At 48.1% G+C, this 11,224-nt stretch overlaps 1 protein-coding gene across 1 annotated transcript in view; it reads left to right on the forward strand.

Annotated features, from left to right (window-relative positions):
• LOC117012932 (uncharacterized) overlaps positions 1-10,592 on the forward strand; it is a 25,399-nt gene extending 14,807 nt beyond the window's left edge. Inside the window, exon 6 of the mRNA XM_033089463.1 lies at positions 10,079-10,592. Within this exon, the coding sequence (XP_032945354.1) occupies positions 10,079-10,185 (107 nt within the window). The 3' untranslated portion in view covers positions 10,186-10,592. The remainder of the gene's footprint in view (positions 1-10,078) is intronic.
• Positions 10,593-11,224: the final 632 nt, after the last annotated feature.

The following is an 11,224-nucleotide window of genomic DNA, read 5'->3' on the forward strand; positions in this document are numbered from 1 at the left end:
GTCTGGTCTACTGTAGACCCAATGGGAGCAGGGCTCCCCTCCCTCTAAAACTCATATTGGCTCTGAGGAAAGCTCAGGAAGATAACTCCTTCTAGTAAGGGAGAATAGTACAGTCTTGGGCTCTTTCCAGTCCCTGGTATAGACCTGGCTCACTCTGCAGAGAACATGTTCCCATCAATCCAGCCACAGTCAGGAAACCATCTTGGTTGCCCTGTATTTGCTGTGTGATTCAGAGCAAGTCACTTCACCTCTCTGAGCCACACCTTCCAGATACATTTTCAGAGCTGAGGTCCTCGTGGAAGGTGGTTAGTGGAGGTGATGGCAAGCTGATCTCTTTTGAGTCCCTCTTTGGTGTCATAACTTTGGGGGATGGGGGAAGAAAAGACTTGGTTTTGCCCTCAAGGATGCAAACAACAACAACAAAAACCCACCTCAAAGGCAAGACAAGGCTCCCTATGATTCCCCACTGAGAATGGAGGAGGCTGAGAGCCAGGGCAGAGGCTGGGCTGTGAAGAGGCAGTTTAAGCAGCGAGTTCTTCCCTAATCCCCTGACTGTGTAATCCAGTTGCTCAGAGAATAGAAAAACCCCTTCTCCCCCCCCCAGCCCCTTCCCCCACAAAGGCCTCCTAATAGGCCTGCCAGCTTTAGGGTGCTAATCTGCCCAGACATCACTCTGGGAGCAGGTACCCCAGCGTCCGAATCCCAATCACCCCTCAGTGGGAGATGTGAAAGGCCGGGAGGGGGCAGGGGCCCAGGGACTTGGGAAGGGGTTCTCCTGCTCTCTGGCGGCCCCAAAGAATCAGGGACACGAATGGGCCTTTACATTGAGGGAAACTTCAGAAACCAGGACAGGGGCACGGCACTGCAAGGAAGTGGGCAGGAGGGCTGGCAGTGGGCAGAGGTGCCTTGGGCGGGGCTCATTATTAAACAGCTCCGTTATTTCATCCACCATGCTCCTTTCATTTTTATTTGAAGAGATGGCTCCCTCCTCAGCACCTTTGCCTCCCACCCCTTACACTTTCACTCATCCATCCACTGAGCTGCTGACAGCTGCCCTGCGGGTGAACTCCTGATCCTCCTGCGGCTGGAGATACTAGGGGTGCTCAGGCCAGAGCGTGCCCCCTTCCCAGCCCCCAGCCCCCCACACACATACTCACTCCTTTAAGGTTGTGCCACTTCAGTTCCCCTGAATCAGACCTATTTCTGAGTACCTACTATACGCCAGGCACTTTGGCATACATTATTCTCAACAAATCTTCACACATATCCTGTTAAGTGGATATTCTATGTCCTGCATTTAAAGAGAAGTAAACCAAGGCCCAGAAAGGTTAAGTAACTTGCCCAAAGTCACACAGCTAGGAATTTGAGCTGGATTTGCTCAGAGCCCATGCTGAATTCCTTATGCCATGCTCTCTCTCTTGGGTGATGATAGCTTAATGCTCTCTCCACCTACCCCACCCCTCATACTCCAGAGATTAGGTCTGAGACACAACCCCCACCTCATGCTGTACAAGATTGATGTTGTCATGGAGAACCCAGCTGGGTGGAATCCTTTGACCATGTCCCACTGACTTCCACCAAAGACCCCACAAGGACGAGGGTACGATCCCCTGAGACTCAGTGTGATTTATCTGGTGATATTGTTATTTTATGGGATGGGCCAAGAGGTGTCAGGAAGCAAGTTTGCTGTAAATCTCTCTCTGCTCCCTTTCCCTCTGTGTGCCCCCTCCTGGGATTTATGGTGGAAAATGTTCAGAGCTAGGGACTTGGGGCTTGGGTTCAGGCTTGGGGTGGGAAGGCAAGGGATAATACATCTTCCTCCTCCAAGATCTGCTAAATGTGGGTGTGCTTGTGTATGTGTGAGGATGTATGCGAGTGTGTGTGTGTGTGTGTGTGTGTGTGCATACAGTACCCAAGTTCCATCACAAGCCTACAGTGTACAGTCGACAAAATCTTTATGAAGATCCCCACGGCATCCAAATGGCTCTGTAGACAGAGCATGTTGCCTGCACTAGATGTGTGTTATGGGGCCAACCCATCGGCTGGTGCCCCCTGTGTGCCTCCCTCCCTGGGGGGCCTTTCCCTCTTCTGAACCCTTTCCCCATCACAAGGCTCCTTGGGTACCTTGTGGCCTCCATTACTGGTCTTCCAGTGCAGGGAAATTTCTCTGAAGAGTCTACAGCACCTGGAGGACAAGTTTTGGGCACCCTACAATCCCCACACTCTCAAGTCCTTGCACAGTGTGCAAACCTTAGGGAGAACTCAGTGAATCCTGGCTGAATGAATCCAGGAGAAAAGAGGAGACATCACCTTTCAAGCAAATACCAGGTCATTCTAGCACCCCATCCTTTCCCTGCTCCTCTCCTGGCTGCCCAAACCAGGGCTGTGTGGTGTCTCCGGTTAAATATATGGAATTATCTATTACAATACTTCAATATTTATTACATTGATTTCGCTTTAAATGCTTTGTAAATCATAGCAAAAAATAATGGCCTTCCAGCAGAGAGTCATATACCGTAATCAACTGGAAGAAAGTCGGCATTGTAATTTAAAAAAAAAAAAATCCTTATGTGAGTCTCTCGTTTAAATTAAGAGACAGGACGTGATTCAAATAATAAGACCCAAGTGAGGCTGGTTTTTCTTGGCAAATTAGTAGAGGTTTTAACTGGAACTGAAAAGGTGTTAAGGTGGAACACTGACCTTATTAGACCTTAATTATTTTCTGTTGTTACATTCCTGGAGCTGAGGTTTTTTTCCAAAGTGGCCATGTTAAGCCTCATCACAGGAACTTTGGCTTTAGAGAGATATCACTTCTCAAGAGGCATTAGTGGGATAAAAAGCAGACACGTCGTCTATGTTCATTTTCTCCATCCTAGGGTTTCCAGGGCTCCCAGAACTCCTGGTTTGGAGGCAACGTTCTTGTCCTTGAAAGCTGAGAATTCACCCCATTGTGTCCCTGGCTTCTGGCACTCAACTTTCTTAGTGGCAGCTTCCTTGCCCTCAGTCTAGCCTCAGCCAACTGGTGGAGCCAGCATCTCCCTGGCCAAGAGAGAGGAGGGGACGTGTGTGTGTGTGTGTGTGTGTGTGTGTGTCTGTGTGCGTGTACACACATGGGTGTGCACACTGGCTGTGGGGACAAAGCCGGTAGGACTGTTTTCATCTTTCACTGCAACCTTCCTGCTCTACCTCTGAAGGCCAAATTTGGCTGATTACCTGTCCCAAAGCTAGCTAGACTCAACCCAAGATGCCCATGGCACTTGGAGGTGAAAATGGAGCACATGTCATCCCCTCTAAATGGAAATAATGCAAGTAAATGGCCTAGCACTGTGCCTGGTACATGGCGGGCATCCAATAGTGGTGGTTTTATTTTTGCTGGAAGGAAGGGCAGCCAGAGAAAGAGTCTTTATCACTTGCTTCCAGACACTTCCCCCAACATGTCCCGCTGGCCATGGGGTGGGGTGCAGTGGTGGGAAAAAAATACCAAGTCCCAAGAAGGCCCAGTGCAGACATCCATTCCATAGCCGCATGCCCCTCCCGGAAGATAACACAGCTGAGCAATTTTAATTAAACACTATCTTTCCTCCCTCTAGCCTCCAGATTGACTTTGAATTTGATCAGAGTATGGGAGAACTGTTTCTGAGGCCTGGTGTCATCTTGGGGACCACGTCTGGTGGTTCATCACTATCCTGGAGAAGGTCGGGGTGGGAGTGGGAGTGGAGGGTAATGTAAGACTGAAGGGAAAGGACTGGGGAGCGGTGGGACCCATTAGGCCATCACAGGTGGGATGGATGCCCAAAGAAAGAGGGAAATCAAGGCTATTTTTGATTGCCCATCAACCATTTAGTTGCCCCTGCATGTTAGCACATATACGGGACCTATCCTCTTCAGAGGATATCCAAAGTCCTAGAACACCAAGTCTGAAAAGGCTTTAAAGACCACCGAGGCAGACTCTCTCTAGCTTTATAAAGGGGACACTGAGGCAATTCGAAATGATCAAACACCCTGCCTGAGGCCCCACAGGGACAGAGTTGAGATGGTGAGGGAGGAGACACAAAAGCTGCAGGTGCTGTGGTCTCTGACCTGGGAGAGGCTTGGCCCAGCTGAAGGAGTCCTGGATATGCAAAGGTCCACCATAGGCCAAGGTTCATCCTAGGACGGGTGGGCTGATCCCTGCTCCTGGCCAGCTGGAGTGACCTTTCTGGACCCCACTCACATCTCCCATCACTCAGAAAGGCCACGGATGAAGGAGGACGTACTCAGAGGAGCCTGAGGTCTGGACTCATCTCAGCAGCTACTTGACTCAGGAAGTACTTCCCCTTTCTGAACCGGTTCCTCCCTGTCCCATTTACTTAACACGGCATGAAGAGGATTGGCTTGTGGGAGGCTGATTGTGCCACAGCTTTGTAAACTGTGAAGTGCTGTGCAGGTGGGGGGCACTGTTGTGGCCAGCCTGGGCGTAGAAATCCAGATATAAAGAGGACTTAATCAGACTTTTATTTGTGGGCTCAGATTGAGTTTTGTCTCCCTCTCTTCTACCTCCCTTGTGGCTTAACTCCAAATTCTGCCCTGCCAAGGAAGGGGACAAGGGAGGAAGGTTCATCGTCCCAATAACCTGACTGTAAGATAGGTAGATACTCGTAGGTATTATTATAACCATGTTACAGATAAATAAACTGAGGCCCAGGCAGGTGAAATACCCTGCCCCTCCTCAGCTTCTGAGAGGGAGAATTTGGATATGAACCCAAGTCTGACTCTAAATACATCACAATCCCAACTGGGAGGTAAAAATAAACACACAGTGGAAGGTGAACTCCACATGGGGTAAGGATTTATTCACTGCTGTATCCCCAGCCCCTGGTACACAGTGACCAACAAGTATTTTTAAAATAATGACTATCAAGTCTAATGGAAGGTTTGGGATAGCAAAATTGAGTTAGGAATAAACAACTTATTGGGAACTATGCCTTACATCACAGTTTCATAGAAGGTTCTGTGTGGTGGAGAATTGGGGTAGTATTGCATTGTTCCAGGTAGCCTCTGTCTGGCTGTTTGTATCTCCAGTTACCACCAAGACCAAGGTTTGGGCCTCAGGTAGGAGTTAAGTGAAAAGGACATAAAATTAGGAAATGGCAACATTGGCAGTAAAGTGAAATCTCCACAGACATTCACAGATGATATTAAAATGACATCCTAGGGGCAAATACGCTTTTTGGTAGAGTCGTTGGGAAGACCGTGAGGGGAAAAGAACAGTGCCCGTTTTCCTAATCAATGCATCCTATAATTTTAGTATATGTGCTGCCAAAGTGAGCACAATGCATCCTATAATTTTATATCTAAAAAAATTGGTCCTTGATGCAAAAGAACCAACTTTTCATTCAGCCAATTTTTACTAATCACCTATTATACGTATGCCATGTCCTGGGTTAGGCCGTGTGTGGGGACAGAGCCCCAGAGAGCAGTTTCCAGGCTCTCGGCCTCACATAGAAAGGTGCTGGCTCAGGTAGTAAATGGCCATCCACTGTGATTGGATGGCCATCAGCTGTGGCTAGTTGGCCGTCAGCTGTAACCAGTGAGCCATTGGCCACTAATGTAACTGCTGGCCACTAATATAACTGCCAGCAAGTGGTGGAGTGAGAGTTGTGGATCATGTGGCTCTTGTTTCCTGTTTCTCCAACCCAGCCGCCAGCGAGACTATAGTGGTATGACTCCCCTATCTATGGCTCCGAGGGTGTTCCTTTTTGGCCTCACCATGTCCTGCGTTCTTATGTGGGGGGCGGGAGCAGAGACCCTACAGGACGCCCTGCACGACACCGAGGCAGGTACAGAGATGCCCAAGGGATGGCCCATGGCCTCAGGAGCATGGTCACGCCTCAGGAGGCCACCCTCTTGGGCTTGTCCAGCACCTTAGCCCAACTTGGCTCTTCCCTCCCTCCTCCCTGGCACATGGAGAGTCAGTATCCTGCTCCAGGAGGTCAGCCCAAGGGTTGGTCTCTCTCTCTCTCTCTCTCTCTCTCTCTCTCTCTCTCTCTCTCTCTCTCACTCTCTCTCTCCCCCTCTCTCCACTCCCCCCTCACTTCCCACCCTCCACCCCCAGCTCCCTGGCTGACTGAAAAGGTTCAAGAGGGAATCTGAGGGATTCTGTGCTGTTTGTTTTTGGGTTCAATGGAATCTCATTTACACGTGTTAATTGCAACTAATTGGCACTAATTGGATGAACAGGAAACCCTCTGGGAGCACTCATACCTTTAATTTGTAGTAAATATCATTAATTAACATATGCTAATTAGTGCCAATTAACATTGATTAAGGCTTTCCAGCTACTTGGAAAGTACAACTCTGTGTCCTCCTCCCTTGGTTGCCTGAAGTCAGCACAAAATATGATACATGAAGTCTGGGCACAGAGAGGACCATCCTTTTGGCTGCATCTCCGGGTGGGGGTCATCATGGCCGCAGCCCTCACTGAGCTGGGTGCTTAGAGGATGGCACCATGCCTTCTCCCTCCCAAGGGCCGAGGGGCCTGCAGGGAAGGGGCTGCGAGATTAGCAGTTGTCTGGGAGTAGGAGGGAACAGGCTGTGGGAGGTTCTGGGCATTGGGATGTCCTCCCCTTGGCCTGGCTCCCAGGGTGCTGAAGGGGCACTGAGATCAGCCTGGCAGGGAGGGTCTGAGACCAAGCAATGTTTGGACTCCTCCTTCACAGATGACGGAGGGTGAGATACCCATCGACTGGAGTTCTGTTTGGTACGCACCCACACACATACCCCTCCTTCATCTGACTAAGGTATGTGGATGCTGACCCCTCTATCTGACATGGAGGTGTAAATGGGGAAACCTCCTTGGTCTGACAGGTGCATAGGTGGTGGGACCACCACCGTCAGACATCTCCTTTGCCCGTCTCGGATGTTTTGTACTCCGAATTGGGATGCTGTTCAAACTATCCAGGGTATTGGTGTCAGACTAAAAAAATCATTTGCCTGAGAACCAGAAAGCTGTTAGGTCTACATTCAGTTCTATTACTAACTAGCTATGGGACTCTTGGGATTCATTTAAAAAATGTATACATTGTTTTATTTTAGTCCAATTACAAAAGAAATAAATGCTTATTACAGACACCCCACCACCATCCCCAGGATTGCCCTTTCTGTAATAGGCTTCCGAGGCCCTGCCTTTCCTTTTCTGCAATGTTCACTTCATTGTTTCATGTCCAAGGTTGATCTTCGGCAAGTGCTAAGTTCCCTGGAAGTAGGGTTCAAGTCTGGCTTGTTTGTTGTGGCACTTCATAGGCACTGAAAAGCTGCTATTGAGTTAAACAGTATGTAGGATGGTAACAAAATTGTTGAATGAATGAACACATCAAACAAAACCATCTGTAATTGTATCTACCATAGAGAAAACAATATTTGGGGTGTGTGTGTGTGTGTGTATTATGTTTATATGTAAATAAAATATATTGTATATTTAACACAAATATCTATTCCAAAGGCTTAGTGCAGTTTTTGCTTTAATAACTTCAAAAGTATAAGTGCTACAAACTTTAAAAAACAAAGACATCATTTACAATTTTATTTAGATTTACTATACACTTATTTCATTTTCTGAATTTTGAATAGTGAATTTTTTTTTTTTTTTACAAATCACTTTGAATAATGAATTTTTAATTTTAAGTTTCTGTTTCAGTCCCTCTGGATGAAGGTAGCAAACAGTGATTCAAAAATTAAAACTAAAATTTTATTATTAAAACTTCACAAGACCAAACGTGTATTCCTGCCAGCACTGAGAATTTTCTTCTCTTTCAACCACTGGGGAAGTCATTAGCCAATTTTCTCACCTGTGGAATGGGGCCAGTGATACCTGCACTCCTTGACTATCCAGGTCTCTCAGGTGGGAGGATGTGGATTTTATAACCCAAAGAAAGGCGTATTCTCCAGATCATTTGAGAAGAAAAAGGTTTATAGCTCTCAGATCTGAGCTACTGGCTCAGATGGAAAGAAATGGGGGCCCAAGTGAGATAGAACCTGGCAGAAACCTCACCTCCAAGGGGCCCTCTGTGGTAGATCCATATTTACCCAACTCAGAACAACAGGACTGCCCTGGAGGGTTTGGGGTTCAGGTAAATGCAAATTGCAAGGTTGGAAAGAACACCCTGTGAAAGCCTTGACCCCACACAGGGGAAAGTAGATTAAAAGTCTTTGCTGTGGGACAGGCGCTCTTTTAAATATTTTACATGCATTCATTCACTTAATCCTCGCACAGCCTAATGATGTAGTCTATTATTAATCCCCATTTCACAGATGAGGAAACTGAGGCTCAGAGAGGTCAATTAATGTGCTCTAGCTCACACAGCCAAGTGGCAGGGCTACAATTTGAATTTTAGTTTAGCTGCTATGTGCAGCCCCTGCCGTCCTACGCACATTTTCAAAGCCTATCGAATGGCTCCAGGGAGCTGTGGCTCCTGGGGTGGAGTCCCCAAGGCAGGGAGCTCCTGGCCCTGCCCAGGCCTCAGCAGCATGACATCCCAGATCCCTCTCCATGGAAATCTGAGGTCTGCTGGTGAGGTTCACAGCAGCTTAATTACCAAAGTGATTTTAATTTGTTTTTGTTAATTGAAATCTCATTAAGCAAGTAATTTACTCCAACACAGCTCAGGAGTCCACAATTCTATGGGTGAGGAGGCTAAAGGGGACTCTCCTTAATCTGAGGATTGTGCTACTTTGTGCTGTGGCCTGTGTGTATCTGAGTGGGTGTCCCCATGTGCCTCCTGTGGAAGGGCCCCCGCCCAGCTGGTCAGGGGCACCCTTTCTCCTTCTTGGCCTATACGCCCCTGCCCACCAACCCAGGACCCTAAACCTCACCTGCTTTACCCTGCACCCTGGAATGATGAGAAAAAAGTGAACCCAAGCCATCCTTCTGTAGACCATGTGTGCACCCAGGTGTGTGGCAGGTGGCATAGACACACACAGACACCATTTGGTACCCGTCCATCTTTGTGCCAAGCACTGTTCTAGGCATACACTGGAGATGCCGGGGGAACAAAGGGCATTTTTTAAGTGAGGTCTTTTCTGAACCCTGTGCTTTCTTAGTTCGCCTGCAAATGTCCTGAGTCCTCTTTCATGACACCCATTTCCCACATGGTAATCCCTTGCCATCATCATCCTTCCTGACTGTCATCTCCAAGAGGGCAGGGGCCACTAGGCTTCTTCATGGCTGTGGCCCTGGCTTAGCTTAGGGTTCTCGGCTGGGTTTGGGGTGGGCAATTCTTTATGGAATGAGACTGTGCTGAGAATTGCAAGCCATTTAGCATTCCTGGGGGGCTTGCTTATTCAGTACCGACAGCATCTCCGCAAATAATTGTGACAACCCAAACATGCCCTCCACATGTTTCCAACCTCTCTGAGTGGGGTGGGGATTTGAAACCAGTGCAAGTGCCCACACACTGGCTGGCACATACTAGGTGCTCTGTGAGCACTTGTTGAGTGGGTGACTGAGAGTGTGTATGAGCTATGCCTCTGACCTGGTCCGTGTTGCTCCATGATATGTGTATGTGTGTGAATGCGTGACTGAAATGTGTGTGCTTTTCTGTCCTGTGTCCCTGGGTGCAGCAGAGGATTCTGGGCCCTAATGCAGGCTGGGGCCCCAGTTCTCCAGAGCTCTGTCTGCACTGGGCATTTTCCCTCTTCTCTCGTGGCCTCCTACCCTGGCTGCCTCTGTCAGGCCCCCACCATTCTGCTGCCTCCTCCTTTTGCCCCTGACTATGGACACTTGGTAGTTTTCCAGGCCTGACATTTCGAACATGCAATGCCATATGTATTGCCACTCTCAGGTAATTATCACGTAAAATTAAGCTAGTCTTGTACATGAAACCAGCAATTAGCCAGGGATTGAAGGTCAGGGAGAGCTCGTTTATAGAGTCGCTAACAAAATGTTAAGTGGAAGTAAGTGTCAGATGGGCCAGGAGGCTGGATTAGCCGGGGTCGCAGTGGTTGGACTGGAGAGTTGCGAGTCTCTCCGACTCCCTGGCTCTGCAGTGCTGGGCACAGCAGGAGGAGCTGGGGATTTATGGCTCACACTTTTCTCTTCCAGCTCTCAATCTGGGGCACGGCTTTGAAGGAAGGTTGCTAAGCCTGCTAAATCCGTACACACCAACGCTGCTTCCCCATTCATCCGGAAACCTGGCAGGTCCTGCTTAAAAGCCTGTACGTCAATTCCACCTCCTGCCTGGCTGCCCACACCCCAGCATGTTACACTCGAGCCTTTCAGATCTGCTTTGGGTCTCTGAAGACAAGATGAGCTTTCAAGGCTCAGAAACTTTGCACATGCCTTTCTCTTTGCTTGGAATGCCTTTCCCTCTCTCCTAACTCCCTTATTATCAGCTTGGGAATTTTCTATTTCCCTTCCCCAAATCTGTCTTCACTTCTCCAAGAGCCTTCCCAGGCACCCTCACCCCCAATTTTATTCCAGGAATTACTTCGATTTTGTACAGTGAGCAGGTTTCCACATTGTATTTACACTCTATGGCAATTTATCGGTGACTTATCTGCCCCCACTACTGGACTGTGAATTACTCATTTCTTCCTGCCAACCTGAAGCTGCTCAATAAATGTCTGTGGAATGAATACAGAAATTATTCTCTTTTGCTCTTTGTTCTTTTATGTATTCTTCAAGGCCCTGCTCAGATGTCACCTCCTCTGGGCGGCTTTTCTGGATTCCCTTCCCTTCCCTTCCCTGGTAGAGTTATTCATGCCTTCTGTGTTCCCACAGCACTTGGAACAAATTTTCATTACAGCACTTACCAAATTTCCTCATATTTCATTATAGGTCTTCCTAGAGCTACCACGTTGCACACCTCCGGAGAGCACCATTGGAACTACCTGTACCTGCCCACCAGGCAGTGACCTCTGCAGAGCAAAGATCCTGTGACTTTGCTAATAGCCTGCCTATAATATGCTCTCATTGGCCACGTTAATGTCCATTCAGAGTAGGTACTCAATAGACATGCAATAAACATGCATTTAATTATTGAACAGGAACAGATGGTTCAGGGGAGAGAGCTCTAGATTTGGATTCTGGGGACCTGGGTTACAGTTCTAACTCTGCCACTAAATTGCTGTGCAGCCTTAAGTGAATCACTCAACATCTCTGGTTCTTATCCTTTTAAATCAGATCATATGTGTCAAAGTGCCTGGGACAAAGTAGGTGCTCAATGCATATTAGTTTCTCACCTTCCTT

Source organism: Rhinolophus ferrumequinum, chromosome 21, assembly GCF_004115265.2.
Source record: "Rhinolophus ferrumequinum isolate MPI-CBG mRhiFer1 chromosome 21, mRhiFer1_v1.p, whole genome shotgun sequence".
NCBI lineage: Eukaryota > Metazoa > Chordata > Mammalia > Chiroptera > Rhinolophidae > Rhinolophus > Rhinolophus ferrumequinum.